At 43.6% G+C, this 20,292-nt stretch overlaps 1 protein-coding gene across 1 annotated transcript in view; it reads right to left on the bottom strand.

Annotated features, from left to right (window-relative positions):
- AGPS (alkylglycerone phosphate synthase) overlaps positions 1–20,292 on the bottom strand; it is a 214,174-nt gene that overhangs the window by 152,231 nt on the left and 41,651 nt on the right. The window contains exon 2 of the mRNA XM_073577433.1: positions 11,171–11,260. Coding sequence (XP_073433534.1) covers positions 11,171–11,260 — 90 coding nt within the window. The remainder of the gene's footprint in view (positions 1–11,170; positions 11,261–20,292) is intronic.

Raw genomic sequence — 20,292 nt, 5'->3', positions numbered from 1 at the left:
AGGCCCCGTCACACACAGCGATTTCGCCAGCGAGATCGCTGATTTTGTGACGCCACAGCGATCCCGCCAGCGACATCGCTGTGTGTGACATGGATCAGCAACCGGCCCCCCTGCCGGGTATCACTGATCGTGCAGGATCGTCCTGGGCCGTTTTTTGATCGTTGGTCTCCCGCTGCGTTTGGCAGCGAGAGACCAGCGATAAGCGACGCTGGGAGCTGGTTTCGACGGTAAACAGCGGGTATTCAAGAGCTGTGCGGCTCTTAGATACCCGATGTTTACATTGGAAACCAGCTTGCTCGCTGGTCCTGATTGCTGGAGGGGCTGTCTATGTGACAGCTCACCAGCGATCAGCCTATGTCCCAGCGATCTCATCCATGTCGGATCGTTGGTGGGATCGCTGGGACATCGTTATGTGTAACGGGGCCTTTACTCCTCTTGATAACTGGGAGTTATCATACCCCTTGTGAGCAGAGCATTCAGCTAAACAGTGAGCGTCCAATCCATCCCGACAAGTTCAAGCGTTTTACAGGCAAACCTTCCAGCGGAAACACACATCCAGCAATCAATACATTCATACGTTTCCAGAAGGAATAACCAGAGGAAGAGCAGGTATTTTATCCCCATGGATGATACAGTGTTGTGAAGGCAAAAGGTTTTATTTCACCATTACTGTCCAATAATATGGAATAATCATCGAGAGTTCCGTTCTACTTGTTGGAGATATTTGTACGATTGTCAGAATATTGCAGAAATCCATGCGCTTGGTGAATGGAAGGGATTGTCAGACACGAACAGTTCTGCAATAAATCAGTCGCATGCAAATTTATTCTTAGTACGAAAGTTTATGGGATTAAGGAAAAAATAAAATGGGACAAACTTCTTATTCAACAGGAATATGATAAAACCTTGCTAAAGGTGCTGTAACCAAAATGATATCCACATCCATAACCGATGGCTGCATAATTCCGTGGGCAAGTAGAGGTGTTACCTTCAAAACTGGGCATCCATTGAGAAAGGCTTAAAAAATGCAGATAGAACACATACGCGGCAAAAAAACCAAAACGATTGAATGAGGCCCCAGGATGCATTAATATGACCACATTTTACAGTCCATGTTACTCCCCCATATTTGGCCCGGCAGCAGGTTTTCTACTAACAGCCTTGCTGGCATATGAGGCTGCTAGTCCAGGTCAAGAGACCCGTGATCGGGCCGGACATTACAGCTGCATCACGGACCGTAAAATACGACATTGGGATTACAGGGCTGTGGAGTTGGGAGCCCATTTTGGTGGAGTCGGAGTCATGGAAATTGAGGAGTCAGAGTGAGAGGTTTGGCTTATCGACTCCACAGCCCTGGTTGGGAATGATCAGGTTCAGACCGCGGTAAATAGGGATACTTGGTACTCATAGGTGTGGGACACCAACGCTTCCTGCCTTAGTGGACACTGCAGACCCTCACACAGCGCACTTCCCCACAGATCTCCTCTACTACCCAGATGACTGATGAAGGTCAGATACTGACTGAAACGTTTCATTTTCCTGGAATTTCTTCATCCAATAAAGAAGTTCTTGAACACACCTATATGAGCGCCAAATATTTCAACATCACAGCTGATGGATTTGGTTATCCTACTTGTGCACCACCAGAATTCCAGAAATGCAGTGTTTTCCTAATTCCTTCACGGTAAATAGGGAACATGAATGGCTCCATGAGTTCGACCGCAGCATGGACGGGTGAAGTAGACGCTGCCTTTTTAACAGATCAAGGATGGTGCGCAAACAGACAGCACATCGACCGACAATATGGCCAAATGTTCAAGCATGTACAATGGTGGATGTGGCCACGATTACTCACTCATGCACATGTCCGTGCAAATCGGTCCAAGCATGGACCACAATGCACAGGACCGGCCGCGGCTCTCTTGACCCTAGCGTCTCAGCCTCACAGATCTAAATGAAGCGGTCACGCTCGGGTCAGATGAGCCACGGCCGGTCCGTGTATTAGTGGTCTATGCTAGGACCAATTTGCCCAGATGTCTGCATGAGCCCCAATACTAATAACCTTCGTAAAAAATTATGGCAAGAATGTAGAAAGATTAGTGATGATTGAACGTGCTCGGATAAGGTGTTATCCGAGAATGCTCGTGTGCTAACCCAAGAGTGCGGAGTGCTCAAAAAAATATGCGGCTGCATGTCTCACGGCTGTTAGACAGCCGCAACACATGCAGGGATTGCCTGTTAGCCGCGAGACATGCAGGCGCGGGGAATCGAGCATATTATTCGAGCACGCAGAAGACACTCGGTTAACACACGAGCATGGAGGATAACACCTTATCAGAGCAGGTTCGCTCATCACTAATAAATATATAAAAATGGGATTGCATCTTTCCTTGTAGGTCCAATTTTAACTCTACCAGTTACAATTATTGTCCCTCTGTGCTTATTGATCTCAGTTCTTTAAAAGGTCATCAACATTATCCCACTGCACTGTATTTAGCCGAAATGTGATCTTGTTGTACTTTATTGAAAAAAAAAATCAGGACCGGAGACAATTTGACAGGTGCGAGATCGGATGCAGAATCCACATAGATCAAGTGCATCATTGGGGAAATGTAGGATTACATGCAGACTATTCACAATAAAGAGCCAGAGTCATGAAATATTAAGCTTTGCTGACAGCTCTTGCAGTTTAGCTTGTAGGAGAGCGGTACTTATAAAGGGTCTACTAAAAAAAATACAGTCTCAGAAATCCCTTAGATTTTTTTAGTATATAAACCCATACGTAACTGATGTAGATACACACGGAGGTTTTTACAAATTAAAAACGAGCAACACACGTGGTACATAAAAATAAATTGAATGTATCGTGTAAGTAAAATATTTGATTTGCGCAAATCAAATAAAAACCCAAACTAACTTAAAGCCAGTATTTGTTAAATCCAATGTGACCATAAAGTTTTTGCATCTTAGACGGATGACCCTATAGCCTAAATTTATCTGTAAGGGAGGCTGGGCTCAAAAAGAGCATTATACAGTAGTCAGAAGAGTAACATGAAATAAGATGGGTGCTGGGATACGGAGTAAAATCTGTTTTGTGTGAAGTTTTCTTTTAATGACTTCTTTGTGCATTGGGGTGGGCCAATGGGCAGGGTCTTTTCTTGGAGCTTTGGTCCCTTATTTATCCTCCTGTTTGAATGTCAGATGTCTGATCAGTCAGGGACCTGTCTCCTGTTTAAAAGATCGCACTAGCACAATAACTGCTGTGGTCTCTAAGAAAAAAACATGGTCTCCAACAAAATGGCGCCGGCAGTACATGCGCAGTCAAATCTTCAAGTTATCCCCCTTGTTCTTAATATGCGCATGCACCATCCACTGCCTTCACTAGCAAGATGTTTTGAGCAGCGGCGATATGTCTTCTCTTCAGTGCACTGCCGCTCTGGTCCTTTGCACACAGTGTGTGCCAAAGAGAATACATATCGCCATTGCTCAAAACATTTGACTAGTAAAGGCAGTGAACGGTGCATGTGCAGACTTAAGAATAAATGGGATATCAGATGCGACTGCACATGCACCGCTGACACACTGGCAACACTATTTCATGTAAAATAAGCTCTGGAGGCGGACTCTCAGGGAGATCTATGTCCGGCCCATAGAGCTTAACAGCTCATTTACATATAAAGAAAAACATGTATTTCTTGGAAATATGACATCGGGTTGCAGAGAACAAGGCATCATTTTATTCAGCTCCTCATCACCTACCTGCCCATATAAACGTGTTAGTGTGCTTTCACATAGCATTCTGACACCCATTAGATCGAACCCACAGCAAAATATGATTCGGTTGCATACATAGACAGGATTATAGACTGTAGTGGTACCGACAGAGTGAATGTGTGCTGTGCAGCTGGAGCAGTTTGCCCATAGGCCTCCATCCTCCATTACCATGCTCAAGAGGTCAGTGTCTGCTACACGGGGGATGAGGGGGGAACACCTGGTGAAGGGTCCCGAATTATGGCATCATCTATGGAGCAGAAGGAGGAGTATGAACTAGGGGAAACCCCTCACAGGCATAATGGATCTACTGCAGAACCTAAAGGGAGAAGATGCATCCTTGAAGAGATTTCCCTGGGGTACTGCCCTTCCCTGCAAGATCAACATATTAAGGAAAGCAAGAGATAAGCAGGACATTAATCTGTGTGTGTGTGTGTGTGTGTGTGTGTGTGTGTGTGGGGGGGGGGGGGGGGGGATAAAAAAAATCTCCTTTTCCACCAGACCTCTTTTTATTTACAGAAACTGAAACCTTTTCTTTTTCGATGGACCTACACTGAGGAGGACAAAGGCACTGGGCCTGCAATACTCAATTTACCCTGCCAAGCTCTGGTTGGTCGCCCGTGATACTACCAAAAGAAAAAAAAAAAAAAAAAAAAGAGAAGCAGCACTTTGATGGCTGGACCGTCATGAGCAACAAATCAGGCAGGAGGCTGAAGGAGCTAGAAGGACCAGAGACAGCGGAAGTGCACGCTGAAGGAGCCTTCTCCTCACTATTTGTTTTCTCCAGCAGGTCTCTCCATTGCAGGACTGAGGCCTCATTAAACGATACTATGCAACATTAAGGGTATGTGCACACGCTGCGGATGTGCAGCAGTTTCTGCTGCGTTGTACAGTACCTTTATTTTCTATGGAAAATGAAAACCGCAGTGCACATGCTGCAGAGTTTTCCGCGCGGATTCAAATCTGCAGCATGTCACTTATTTGTGCGGAATCCGCAGCGGTTTTACACCTGCTCCATTGTACAGGTGTCAAGCCGCAGGGGAAAACCGCAGGCTAATCCGCAGATAAAACGCAGGACTTTTGACCTGCAGATTTTGCCAAATCCGAGCGGAAAAATCCACAGCACAATCAGCAACGTGTGCACTTACCCTAAAACTATTGTGGCTGGTACTCATGGGTCCAAACCTCTCAAATGTATACTAATCCGCTCTACCAAACCCCAAGGTATACCCATCAGAGCAGTCAATCCATGTATTTAAAACCTGACCATGTGAACAGTACCTATATGAGCAGGGTTCAGAAAGGTAATGTCTGATGTGGACACGCTGTGTAAGACGGCTTTAAGAGCGGCTTAGCATACATTTTTTGCAAAAAACGTATCAACTAGATACCCTGTTTTATCTTTTTACTAGCACGCAGTTTATTGTTAGATATTTTTTTTACAGCAGAGCTTTTTCACATTTGTTGTCCTATTTTTCTTTGTGTTTCAGTCTCTTGGTGGTGTGAACACTGTCCTACTGACTCGTTCACTATACAGTGCCTTGCGAACGTATTCGGCCCCCTGGAACTTTTCAACCTTTTCCCACATGTCATGCTTCAAACATAAAGATACCAAATGTAAATTTTTGGTGAAGAATCAACAACAAGTGGGACACAATTGTGAAGTTAAACGAAATTTATTGGTTATTTTACATTTTTGTGGAAATTCAAAAACTGAAAAGTGGGGCGTGCAATATTATTCGGCCCCTTTAGCTTAATACTTTGTTGCGCCACCTTTTGCTGTGATTACAGCTGCAAGTCGTTTGGGGTATGTCTCTATCAGTTTTGTACATCGAAAGACTGAAATTCTTGCCCATTCTTCCTTGGCAAACAGCTCGAGCTCAGTGAGGTTTGATGGAGATCGTTTGTGAACAGCAGTTTTCAGCTCTTTCCACAGATTCTCGATTGGATTCAGGTCTGGACTTTGACTTGGCCATTCTAACACCTGGATACGTTTATTTGTGAACCATTCCATTGTAGATTTTGCTTTATGTTTGAGATCATTGTCTCGTTGGAAGACAAATCTCCGTCCCAGTCTCAGGTCTTTTGCAGACTCCAACAGGTTTTCTTCAAGAATGGTCCTGTATTTGGCTCCATCTATCTTCCTATCAATTTTAACCATCTTCTCTGTCCCTGCTGAAGAAAAGCAGCCCCAAACCATGATGCTGCCACCACCATGTTTGACAGTGGGGATGGTGTGTTCAGGGTGATGAGCCATGTTGCCTTTACGCCAAACATATTGCTTGGCATTGTTGCCAAAAAGTTCGATTTTGGTTTCATCCGGCCAGAGAACCTTCTTCCACATGTTTGGTGTGTCTCCCAGGTGGCTTGTTGCAAACTTTAAAGGACACTTTTTATAGATATCTTTGAGAAAAGGCTTTCTTCTTTGTGCAGTGTGTGACCGATTGTTGTCCTATGGACAGACTGTCCCACCTCAGCTGTAGATCTCTGCAGTTCATCCAGAGTGATCATGGGCCTCTTGGCTGCATCTCTGATCAGTCTTCTCATAGTTTGAGATGAAAGTTTAGAGGGACTGCCGGGTCTTGGTAGATTTGCAGTGGTATGATACTCCTTCCATTTCAATATGATCGCTAGCACAGTGCTTTTTGGGATGTTTAAAGTTTTGGAAATAATTTTGTATCCAAATCCGGCTTTAAACTTCTCCACAACAGTATCACGGACCTGCCTGTTGTGTTCCTTGGTCTTCACGATGCTCTCTGTGCTTCAAACAGATCAGGTGCATTTATACGGAGACTATACACACAGGTGGATTATATTTATCATTATTCATTTAGGACAACATTGGATCATTCAGAGAGATCCACAATGAACTTCTGGAATGAGTACACTGAAAGTAAAAAGGGGCCGAATAATATTGCACGCCCCACTTTTCAGTTTTTGAATTTCCACAAAAATTTAAAATAACCAATACATTTTGTTTAACTTCACAATTGTGTCCCACTTGTTGTTGATTCTTCAAAAATTTACATTTGGTATCTTTATGTTTGAAGCATATGTGGGAAAAGGTTGAAAAGTTCCAGGGGGCTCAATACTTTCGCAAGTCACTGTATGTGCATGGCCCATGCGTTCATTTTTATTCTATTGGTTTCTTGCTTTTGCAAGTTTTTGGAAGATCCCCACCCCTCTCTTGTGGGCCATGCACATATAAAGCCGTCTTACACAGCGTGTCCACATCAGACATTACCTTTCTGAATCCTGCTCATATAGGTACTGTTCACATGGTCAGGTTTTAAATACATGGATTATGACTGCTCTGATGGGTATACCTTGGCGTTTGGTAGAACGGCTTAGTATACATTTTTTGCAAAAAATATATCAACTACCGTAAATACCGTTTATCTTTTTACTAGAACTTGCTGTTCATTGTTAGATATTTTTTACAGCAAAGTATTTTTTCACGTTTGTTGTACTGTTTTTCTTTGTGTTTTTGGGATTTTACTGTACATGGCAGATGAATTGCCGGCTTTTCAAAGGACATCCTTGTGTAAAAATCAGACGGCACTGGCATGGTCTGAGCGCCATGCGATTTTTTTTTTTTAAATCACACTCATGGACTTCTATTGGTGAATGCAATACGATTTTTGCATACAATCGCAGCATTATGCAATTTTTTTGCCCCAGTCCAATCGTTATTCGATCTGAGCTTAGGAAAAAAAAAAAAAAAAAAACAGATGAACACAAAATGATAGAACAACACTGGTCCGAATGCAATCCGGTTTTTAATCGAATTGCATTAGTCCAATTTGATCGCAAGTGGGGGCGAGTCCTTACACTATTTCCTTACCATGTGGACACAACAATCAGATCACTTCACGCCCATTGTCGAGCAATATACAAGGACATTGGACAAACGGCAATTTCTATTCTGTGTCATCAGAAATGTTATGTTCAATGGCTGAGGAGGGTTATTTATTAATTTAAAAATAAAAAAAAAATAAAAAAAAATAAATAAAGCTATGTATGAGGTATGAGGCCATAGACTTATTATTGGGTTCGATTGCTTTGACCTGCAGGACTCGGAAGAATATTACTTTTCCCATGGTTTTCTTGCAGTGGTTTCAATTCCAAATGCTATTTTCTCCTGTACCTTCAGTTTTGAGTAAATGTAATTTATCCCCTCAGTGAGAAAAAGTTGTTTTTTTTGGTTTTCACTTTATTGGCGAGTTCACTTTGTGTTTTCTACATATGAGAAAAAACGGATTCCACATGGAGACAGATTTATATACAAAAGGGTGGTGGGGTTCTGTATCAACTACTACTGGCACACGGATGATATCCAAGTGCTGTTTTTTACTTTTGTGATCCCATTCATGTGAATGACCGACCCTGATCTGCAAATTTCAACCAAACAAAAAGAAAAAAAAAATGTCCACCTATTAACATAAAACAAATGGAAACCACAAAACTGAAACTTTAAAGGAAAAAAAAAAAACCAAAAAAAAAAAAAACACACCACTTTGATTTTACCTTCTTCATTAGAAATGCAGGAATTTTGCAAAAAATTCTTTCCAAATTTCACATTTATTACTATCTTAGCAGAAATCGGCTCCATATTGTTTGATTTTTGGCTACATTGAGGGCACCTAAAGCCTATGCCCCCATACACAGCCCCTTTACTCCTTGCCTGTCCGACAGCTGGTTTAGGATGCACGGGTTTTGCCGACGTACTTAATTAATGAAGACCCGCACAACATGAAGAGGAGTATGGCAGAGATACAGCCTGTAAAGCCCCCCGGCTGGGTCTATTGTCTGTGGGTGGGTGCTCGGGGTGGACACAAAGAATATTGTCTGGGGTTTATCTCCTGAGCACCAGGCAGCTTTGCATGTGAAGAACAGACGTGCATTATTTATTGAGTGGTTTCCCTGATCCACCGGCCAGCAGTAAACACTGGGAAATTCTGCTACCAGGATGCTGGGAAGTGGCGCAAATCCAATCAGAGCGCTGCCGCCATCAGTCATCCCGGCCTACAGATAAGGCAGACCATTGGTGACAGGTCATACCCTACACAATGCTACCAGCAGGGCAGACTGACCGGCAGCCCACGGCTTAGGAACCCTGCACACATCTACTGCCTTCTTCCTGATCGATTCCTGCCGTCAATTAGATTCCATGTGATTTCGTGGACTGCACAGATTTTACATGTAACACCGAGTCATACTGGGAACGCTGGTTCTTGGCCGACCAGATGTGTCACAGGCTATCCTCCGGGGTCACCCAGGTCCATAATGTCCACCTTACATTGGGTATGTGCACAAGGCAAACATTTGGTATTTCGGCATTTCTTAGCAGGAAAGACGCACGCTTTTGCGGTGTTTTTTTTAGTTGTCTTTTTGGTGCGGATTTTTCCCCACTCGTTCGTATGAGTGGCTGAATTCACATGCAGCAGATTTCATTCTGCCCGAAACCTGCTAATAATTAACGTGTGCAGGAGACTTCAGGATTCTCATTCACTTTGCTGGCCTCAGGAAAACCCTTCAGGTTTTGGCGAATTTGCACCGAAAAAGCGCAGAAAAAAAAAAATAAAAAAAAAAACACAACATGTCAATGTGTACACTGCCTTAAAAGAGGAAGTAATTTAGGAGGTTCGGAGAAATTCCTCTTTTGTACGACTACATAGTGACAGTATTTTACACACAGTGTGGCCATGTGTCTGTGATGGAGCTGAAATTCCCAGTGTGATCTAGTCTCTGGCCGGAGCGATCAGCCTTATGCTGTTAGTTCCGGTCAGAGGACCGCGGTAGAGTCGGGAACTGCAGCCGTAACACGGACAGTGAAATACGACGGCTGGACCATAAGCGACAAGCACTTCTTACTAGTGATGAGCGAGCGTGCTCGGATAAGGCGTTATCTCAGCATGCTCATGTGCTAATAGAGCATCTATGGCGTGCTCGGGTGATATGTTCTAGTCCGCGCGGCTGCATGTCTCACCGCAAGTCGAAAGCTGCAACACTTGCATGGATTGTCTGTGTGTTAGGCAATCTCTGTATGTGTTGCAGCTGTCGAACACATTTTTTGAGCACGCCTAAGACTCTCGGTTAGCACCTGAGCATGCTCAGATAACACCTTATCCCATCACGTGCAATCAATAGTAATACTTGCATAAACAGCATATTTTGATGTCAGACTCCTAATATTAAAGAGATGAGCAGCGCCCCGTAGGCACTGCCGGAAGAGAGGCGCAGATGAGGTTTGTCACAGACATTCAGCATTATATGTATATAATACAGTGCTGGAAACGTTTGGTCACATTAGTATTAACGTCGCAGCCTTAGAACCTGCGGATTATACAGAGATGATCGCGGGTGCGGCGGATTTTATCTCAATCTGATGCGAGACCCTTTTATAAAAGGATCCTCTTCTCAGGTCAGCCACTGACTGTAGCTCTTCAAATCTGATTTCAAAAGAAGAGGTTCCTCAGCAGCTGCAGCGGGTATTATACAGTATATAAAAGCATTGAATATCTGATGTACCATTGTGTCCTAGTGTCTCCATTGCTGTTTGTTTGTTTTTTTACATAGGACCTTTAATCAGGAGCAATGGTGATAACACAATATCAGGCGATTACCATTTAAGCAATTTCTTCTGTCTGCTCCTCAGCTTTAGATTCTTGTGAATACAAAAAAAAAGAAAACCGTTTCCAAGCTTTAAAGCACATTGCCTTCATAATGTTACAGTCATGTAGACGGCAGCTCCTTACATTTTTCTTCTACATTGATACAATCCATTCTGAAAGACCCCCCACTTCTCCCCTCCAAACCCCCGCCCCTTTAAAATGCTTTATTAAATGGCTCATGCTCTATTTACACAAGTCTGCACCAACCGTGAGCTGCTCTCCTATTGGCCGATCCCAGAATGAGGGCGGCGCCAGCAGTCTACAATGATGGATTGGTGGGCGTCGGCTAGAGATAAACCTACGTCCTCATTGGTCAGAGTCATACATGACTCATTATGAAATTTACATAGGGACCACCTGCAGAATTTAACCATTTGAAGGCTTGGCTTGCAATAAAGGAAGGCTTGATTATACTACAGCACCATCTACAGGCCCAGAGGGGAACTCTTCCTTCCAAGTCACAGTAGAATAATATCAGCACTTGATGACAAATTTGCAACATTTGGTAAGACAAAATGGAGCAGATAATTAACAGATATAATAACCAATGATCCCAACAGAAAATCAATTACATTTAGTCTGTAGAAGACCCCCCCCAAGTTCAAGACAGTTTACTGCCCACGAGCCGAGAAGAGATCCCGGAAAATTCCATCAAAATTCCAAGTGATTTTACACGTAGACATGACACTTTCTCGGTACCTGATATGATGGGTTTCTCATCTTACCTCTTGCCGGTGAATTCAGCTTGGCCCTTCTTGTTGAAAGTGAATCTGGAATCATTGTATCCCCATCCGTTCCACTTCAGAAGCTCCTGCCTGCACGAAGAAGGGAGAGAAAAGCACATCCCATAAATGGACACACTTACAACATGTGAACTACAGTATTCAAAGCGTGACACCAGTCACTATGCAAATCGTGGCACTAGTTTTATCAGAGGACGGTGGTACAGCATCATCGGATTGTTCTAGATCCATTGTCATCTACATTTTATAAATACACAATATATAAAAATAAAAAAATAAAAATTAAAAAAGTGAAAATCCTTCGGAGCTACAGTTGTACAAGAACCACCGATGCGACATCTTCCTGCTAGTTCTTGCTGATCTTCATGAAAAGAACTACTTCTAGGGATGAATTTCTCCCATAATGTGGCAGCTTATGGGACAAAGATTTATTTCTGTCAGACACCATATTAAATTAACATGACCCCATAGACTTATCATATGGAGGTTCAGTGTAAGGCTTCATTCACACGGCCGAATTATTATTTTTATATATCTATATATATATCTCTATCTATCTATATACACACACACACACACACACACACACACACTAATAATACATTTTATTTCTATAGCGTCGACATATTCCGCATCACTTTACATTTCAGAGGGGATAGATTTACACACACACACACACACATATATACACACACACATACATACACACACCCTCTGAAATGTAAAGTGCTGCGGAATATGTCGACGCTATAGAAATAAAATTTATTTTATATATATATATATATATATATATATATATATATATATATATATATATATATATATATAAAATAAATTTTATTTCTATAGCGTCGACATATTCCGCATATTCCGCAGTATATATATATATATATATATATACATACACACACACATATACATACACGCACACATTTTTTCTTAAATCAACACATGCAATATTATTGTGTGTTGGATTATCTTTCTTAATACATACCAGCACTTAGTAAGGTTATTAAATAAATGACTTCTGTTAATACTGGACTGAAGTCAGATTTTTTTCTATACAAGTCACAAACTAATTATAAATCAAAAGCAAAATAATAAAGAAAAAAAAAAAAAAAGAAAACGTTTGGAGTCTCGAGGTTGCTAAACCTAATTTTCTCATCCAAAAATCAGACAGCTGACATTTGTTACGGACACATTAGAGAGTCACATGAGAGACGTCCGCAGCCCAGAGTGTTGCTACGAACATGTCAGCAATTGCCGTAAAATGCTCTGTACAATCTTTCCTACAACCAGTAGAAAAAGGTCGTGTTTCTACAGCCAGACCGGGAATGTACAAACGGACGACTCCCCTGCCTCCAGCTGAAATCTTGACATACGGTATTTGCAAATATCCAGTATTCCTGACAGCTGAAAGCGACCAGGGTCTGTATCCGTGCACGGAGCACAGGTACTGCTACCGGCAACAGATGGAGAGTGGAACACAGCTATTCTCATGACATTGTGCTAGACAACATCTGCAAGGAGTCTGTATGTTCTCCCCGTGGTTGTGTGAGTTTCCTCCGGGTTCTCCGGTTTCCTCCCACACTCCATAGACATACTGATAGGGAATCTAGACTGTGAGCCCCGATGGGGACAGTGATGATACTGTATATGAAGCTTTGCAGAATAGGATGGTGCTATACAAGTAAAAGAAATGTATCTGTGTGTAATATATATTACAATTAGAATTCAAATATTAGAAAAAAAAATACAAAATAAAAGTTATTTTCCAGCATAAATGTTATACAATATATATTTTTTATTTATCTTTGTATCTAAATAAATCTGTTTATGTCCCATAAGCTGCATATTATGGGAAATATTCTCTCCGAGAATTACTTCTTTCCATGAAGATCAGCAAGAACGAATAGGAAGATGTCGCATCGGTAGTACTTGTACGATTCTCGTTCCGAAAGATTTTCACTTTTTTTTTTCTCTAATATTAAAGAGCTCCATAGAAATAAGATTACATTAGGGCTAGAAAGCCCAAAAAATTTTTTTGAGTTTGCCAATTATTTTGCAGTGGTTTCATTGCTGCAACCAAAATAGATTTTTTTCTAGGAAAGGACCCAATGTGGACACAAGGTGGCAGTATAAACACGACATGATCCCTCCCCCGATCCCTGCAGCTGGACGGCCCGTTATTTGACCACTCCATGTGCGATGCACGACGGCCGCCACACACTATGTAATCGCCACTTTTTGGTATATGGATACCAACAGGATCGCCAGAGGATGCAATTTTATATTATAATCTATATTTGTTTCCTTGTATATATAGTACATTATTTATGATTAGAATGCACACCACAGCTCCCAGCTGATACTTGTAGTTCTTCCATCAGCAGTCGGGACACTCACGTGTCCCAATGATAAATGTAACGTGATGTCCGTGGGAACCGGTAAGTCGTGACTGCTGGTGCGATATCCCAGCTTGTGCCGCCTTTGATTCCTGCTACTGGAGTTCTACTCTTAGGAGTAATGTCACAAGCATGGCGGGCGACAGAGTAGGGTCACCCAAGGTACTGCACCTCGCTGTGACCCATACTACACAGGCTGCCCGTGTGCTCACGATTGGCGCCATGCATCATCAGACACAGCCACGTCCCACTACATCACGCTCTACACCGACAGCAATAATCATGACTTGGGGTTCATCACCACTAATTTCTATAGTTATTTATACCTACAGTGACTCGTGCGGAAATCACTAGTCTATCAATAGTTAACAAAAAAACTAGTTTATGAAAATGGTCACTAGGTGGCAGCATTACTCCATTACAATTTCCTCCCGTGCTGCAGGCTAGTTCTCGGCTGATCCCACCCACAGGCTCCTTATTGTTCAATCACACTACACAGAGGATTCAGAGAAAGGGAGGCACTGGCTCCAGCAACAATATCCCCCAATACCAGGCAGAGAGAGCGATATTTTTCCTATTATGCAGATTAGGAAAATGTTTATTTCAGCAAAACATAGTTATCCAAACTCAACCTGTCTCCATCCATTAGTATTTTACTTAGCGGCACACACAGGCTTTTCTGTCTGGTTTTATTCCTGCCCTATTGTATAGCTTTAGCGATGTGTCAGCTTGGTGCATCCACAATGTGATTATTATGTTCTGCGTATACAGTCCTGTATATGGAGGTGATGTGCATCAGGCATGTGCTACCAGCGAGGGCTGCAGAGAATAGCGTCACCTAGAGGGGCCATCAGCCGATCATCGCAGGTGTATGGGGGGGGGGTCCAAACTGTCTCCAAACAGAAGAGGTCAGAGAAAAGAGGAGGGTGCCACATTGTCTGACTGCACCAGCTCAGCACATGCCATGAGTGTACGACAGACCCCACTGATTCACAATTTTGGGGTCATCAGTCCAAAAAGAGGAGGCAAGATAGCCACATGTGCAGACAGCTCGCTCCATTGCAGTTTCTGGGAGATTCTATCCTGGAAGTATATCCTGAAGATGCGCCATATATGTGTCATATGGGTGTGCATCCTGTTAAGTGCCTGGGGGGGGCGCTGCAGGACACCGGGAATCAAAGGGCACCAAATACTGGTAATACAGTTCTGGGTTCACCAGGATGACAAGTTGCCCACAACAGACCTCATCCCGCCTCCCCATTACAGTGCCAAGTTGTGAGCGGCACAGAATGGTGTAAGACCACGTGTGCCCCTGGATACAGGGTGTATACCTGTCCATAGTGGACTGGAGAGCTCACGGCCCCATCATCTCTCAGGGGCAAAATATTTCACTTTTGCAAAACAGCATGAACATTCTTTGAATAAGAGGAAGTGAAAGTACGAGAGCATCGCCGGTCACGTCTGATGTCGCCATATAGTAGAGCGCCAGCATAACCATCGCACTGCTGTCTGACACAACCTGGGCTTGTAAGTCATGTGCCACTATACTTTCACTATGCCTCTTGGCTCTTCTAGTGGTGATCCAGCTGGTCTGTCTAGGGAGAAAAAAAAAAAAAAAAAAAAGCAAATTGGCTCGCCTCCAACAGGAAGGCAGCCCCCCCCCCGCCTCCAACAGGAAGGCAGCCCCCCCCCCGCCTCCAACAGGAAGGCAGCCCCCCCCCCGCCTCCAACAGGAAGGCAGCCCCCCCCCCGCCTCCAACAGGAAGGCAGCCCCCCCCCCGCCTCCAACAGGAAGGCAGCCCCCCCCGCCTCCAACAGGAAGGCAGCCCCCCCCGCCTCCAACAGGAAGGCAGTCCCCCCCCGCCTCCAACAGGAAGGCAGCCCCCCCCGCCTCCAACAGGAAGGCAGCCCCCCCCCAACAGGAAGGCAGCCCCCCCCCAACAGGAAGGCAGCCCCCCCCCAACAGGAAGGCAGCCCCCCGCCCCAACAGGAAGGCAGCCCCCCGCCCCAACAGGAAGGCAGCCCCCCGCCCCAACAGGAAGGCAGCCCCCCGCCCCAACAGGAAGGCAGCCCCCCGCCTCCAACAGGAAGGCAGCCCCCCGCCTCCAACAGGAAGGCAGCCCCCCGCCTCCAACAGGAAGGCAGCCCCCCGCCTCCAACAGGAAGGCAGCCCCCCACCCCCTACAGAAAGGCAGCCCCCCCACCCCCCCCAATAGGAAGACACAGCTCCAACCATGGAGTTTTCCTCCTTACATCCCACATCCTCCTTTCCCCGGGGGAAAGTCAGCAGCCTTTTGTTCATATTGGACAGTCAGTCTCTCCCACCCAAATCGGGAGATCCTACCAAAGTTCTCCTATTTCTACCTTTATGCTCACTAAAACTTCTGTACTGAAATGCATCATATATTTTTTTTCACTCCTCCTGAATCTGGAGCTGTTTTATTGTTAGGGTATGTGCACACGTTGCGGATTCAGGTGCGGAATATTCCGAGCGGAATCTGCTATTTTTGGCAGAATCCGCAGGTCAAAATCTGCGCGTTTTTCCTGTGGATTTTGTGAAGATTTTCTGCGGATTTCACCTGCGTTTTTACATCTGTGGATTCCTATTATGGAATGGATGTGAAAACGCTGCAAAATCCGCACAAAGAATTGACATGCTGCAGAAAATAAACTGCTGCGTTTCCGCATGGATTTTTCTGCAGCATGTGCACAGCGGGTTTTTTCCCCATAGATTTACATTGTACTGTAAATCACTGGGAAAACTGCAGCGGATCCGCAGCGTCAAATCCGTAACGTGTGCACATACCCTTAGGCTGTGTTCACATGCAGTAGTCATGCTGCAGATTAAATAGCAGCAGTCCTGTGCCTCTGGGGTCTTTCTACCATTTCTCTGGACAATCACTTAATCAGCTACGTGATTTAATGCGTGTGAATTCAGCCATACAGTCTTTATTAGGACCACGCCCACTTGGCTAACAAGTTTAAACTTATTACATGGAATGATTAAAGGTCCATGTGTACAGAATGAAGAGGTGCAGAAACCATACAAAAAGCGCCGAATCCAGCAACACTGACATATGTATAACGTAAAAAATGTATTTGTGGAAGCGACAGGTCCTCGTTAATGAAGCAATATATGAACATGTGAGTGGAGGCGGCAGCAATGATGTGTAAGAAGAAAGCCGCCACGAATGACAGCGGAAGAAGGGACTAAATGATGAAAGATCAGTGCAAGCGAAGAAATGCAATACATAGGAAGTTACTCAACAACTGGAGCTCAAAGGTGAAAATCTGTCCACCCCCCATCAGGAGTTACACTAATCTATGCCGGAAATGAGACATAGGGAACAACATGGATCATTTCCATCCAGCAGACAGGTCATGGACACACAAACCTCACCTGATCTACGGAAATAATCACATTTCTTATAAAAAAAATAACGTTTCATCGTCGTTTCTCACATCTCTTGGTTTTGTTCCTTTTCTCTGTTATTTCTACCAGAAATGTATCTACAAACTGCTATTAACGGGAATGTAAGAAAAATCAACCCTCCTAAGCCGTTTATACAGGCATGTAGGTGATAGGAAGATGAATAAAAAGATACCTTGTTCTCCAGAGAAATCCATGTTTTTCTTAATATGTAAATGAGCCGGTAAGATCTATGGGCCGGACATAGATCTCCCTGAGAATCTGCTTCCAGAGATTATTATAAATCATTACCAGTGTGAGACATGTAGTTCAGGAGAGCAGACTGTCAGTTATTACATGTCTCCCACTGGTAACACCCACTTTCATTTATAATAAGCTCTGGAGGCAGATTCTCAGGGAGATCTATGCCCGGCCCATAGATCTTACAAGGTCATTTACATATAAAGAAAAATGTGTATTTTTCAGGGAATAACACATTGGATCACAGATATCAAGACATCACTTTAAATCAGCTTTCTATGCCCTGCGTGCCCATATAGAGGACTAAGGACGGTAGATCCTCCCGACAGTTCCCCTTCAACATATGCTCAATACAGCATGTCCCTAGACTTTTTTTTTTGAAGTATGAGAAAAATAGTCTGAGCTTCCTCAGTGATTTGTTGTCAGAGTTTCATCCAAGGGTTTTTCTTTTATTTTTATGCACGAGAAAAACTACGCCTTTATTGTTTTCCTGTGATAATCGGACTGCCCTTGTATGTCATCTGAGTGCTGCCCGATTTTTTGATGGACCCATAGACTTACATTGCCCATTTTTATCAGATACTCAGATCAAAACTGGATATATGATTCCACAATTCTGCATGGACTACTCGGCCTACGGGAAATCATGGATATGTGAAAGGCCCCATTCACCATTGTAGGCATGAGCGCTAGCCATGAAAACACGGGTAACGCTCGTAAATGAAAAACAGGCATCTGAATGAGGCTTTCCAGATGAAACAAGTGTCCTTTGTGGATTCCGAAACCTGGCCCTGATAATGATCCATATTAGTGATGCGCGAACGGACTTGGAAAAGGTGTTATCTGAGCATGCTCGGGTGCTAACCGAGTGTCTTTGGAGTGCTCAAATACTACGTTCATGTCCCTGCAGGAGCATGTCTTGTGGCTGTTTGCATGCAGGGATTGCATAAGAATAGCACGGTGGCTCAGTGGTTAGCACTAGAGCCTTGCAGCGCTGGGGTCCTGGGTTCAAATCCCACCAAGGACAACATCTGCCAGGGGTTTGTATGTTCTCCCCGTGCTTGCGTGGGTTTCCTCCCACATTCCAAAGACATACTGAGTGGGAGTTTAGATTGTAATGATACAGTGATGATAATGTCTGTGCAGCGCTCTGGAATTAATGGCGCTATATAAGCGAGTAAACTAAATATATAAAATAGGCAATCCTCACGTGTTGGGGCTCTCAAACAGCCGCGAGACATACAGGCACGAGAATTAGAACACATTTTTAGAGCACTACAAAGACACTCGGTTAGCACCCGAGCATGCTCAGATCACACCTTATCCAAGCATGTTCGCTCATCACTAATGCTTATCCATGCAAGTACCAAATTAATGCCTATGGCAGTTGAATGTGTAATGGATCAAGTAAAAAAAAGGTATATTTTATTTAAAAAAAAAATAAATAACCAATCTGTAACCAGCAAAAGGAATAGTAGAGTGTAAAGCCAGTCTGCAAAGGGTATGTTGTCTGCGGCACGGCAGATAATGGTGGTCTTCTCTTTGCTTATGCCGGCGAGGGAGCTAAACAGATGCAGGCTGGAAAGCGAGCCATAAACACATAATATACAAGACAATTCATTACAAGGCAAATGTATGTGCGGTGTGATTTCACCTCCCATGCAAATCAGTTCACACAGACAGACACCCCCCCCCCCCCCCCCTTTTGCATCCTTATAATGTTCCCCACCCTTCGAGCTCCAGAACGGATCTGAAAGCCCGAAAAGCTCTGCGACGCGCTGCAGGCCTGACCGGGGACGAAAGAGTTACCCAGAGCCGGCTGGAACTGGCAGGGACTGTTTTATCGAACGTGAACGCGGAAGGCAAATAAACTCAAAATTATAGAGCCGGGTTGAACTTGAGTTCATCTGAGAAATATTAAATACAACTGGCGCTGAATGGATTGAACATTTTCAAACTGCTGCGTGGCTGGGGAAGGCGGCTTTTTTTTTTTTTTTTCCTTTTTTTTATTTTTTTTTTTTCTATAAGGTTTAATGTTCTGGAACAGTTCTGCAGTAGGATTACCCCCCCCCCCCTTTACAGTATGATGGACTTATAGGGCACCGAGAGAATGGGGGGGGGGGGGGGGGGGACGGAGGACCAAGGAGTCAAAATTCTTAATAAACCAATATTGCCTTTGTCCTTTTCTTTACCCGGCGTTAAAACCGGGACGCGTTTGAAGCCTGTAAACCAGACCGTGGTGTGATACATTACTCACATTAAGATTATTAGGATGCAAAATAATAAGGGGGTGGAGAAAAAAGGAAAAAAAAAACAAAAAAAAACAAAAACATTTTTAATTTTTTTTTCCTCTTCTTTCCTTAGTCTGGAAGAAACAAATATTATGTTTTATTGGACATTTATGCGCCTAAGAGGTCAGTTCAATAAGCTCAAATTGTTAATGCACTGCTGGCCATCACTCATCCCCTTTCCTAGTGAATGGGTGTACTCAATGGTTATGGACAGATTAGGGTTTTAGTGAGAAATGTTCAAATATTAATGTCCCATTTAGAGAGAAGGAATACAATTTTCGTGCTTACGGTTTATTAGACCGACATTTTTTTATTTTATTCTAATGCCTTATTGCAGAACACAATTTTCTGCCTACAGAGCGAAATAAATCTGCGCAGAGAAGTCCTCCAGTAACGAATAGACAGAGAGGAATAGACGCCATTAGAGTTCAGCCGATTAACAGTTAGGTGCCCGCTATGACCGCTTTCTCTATTTAGCGTAGAGTAAAAAAAAAATTTTACATTTAAAGAGAGAAAAAAAAAATTCAGATTATTGTCAATAGGGGAGATGCATCAATCCAACCACTGTGGACACACGTCATGCAGGTCTCCTAATTCTTCAATGTGCGTCTCAATATTGGTTCCCTTCATGTCTATTCTGCAAGCAGAGAGGTGGTTCATGTATTTAGACCAGTTTGAAGACCCCATCAAACAGCACCCCGCATCTCTGCTTCCAGGACTTCAAATGGGATTATGCCA

Source organism: Dendrobates tinctorius, unplaced genomic scaffold, assembly GCF_039654945.1.
Source record: "Dendrobates tinctorius isolate UK_male_01 unplaced genomic scaffold, ASM3965494v1 ptg000056l, whole genome shotgun sequence".
Taxonomy (NCBI): Eukaryota; Metazoa; Chordata; class Amphibia; order Anura; family Dendrobatidae; genus Dendrobates; species Dendrobates tinctorius.
Note: the sequence above shows the minus strand (reverse complement) of the source record. Positions and strands in the feature narration are given on the sequence as shown.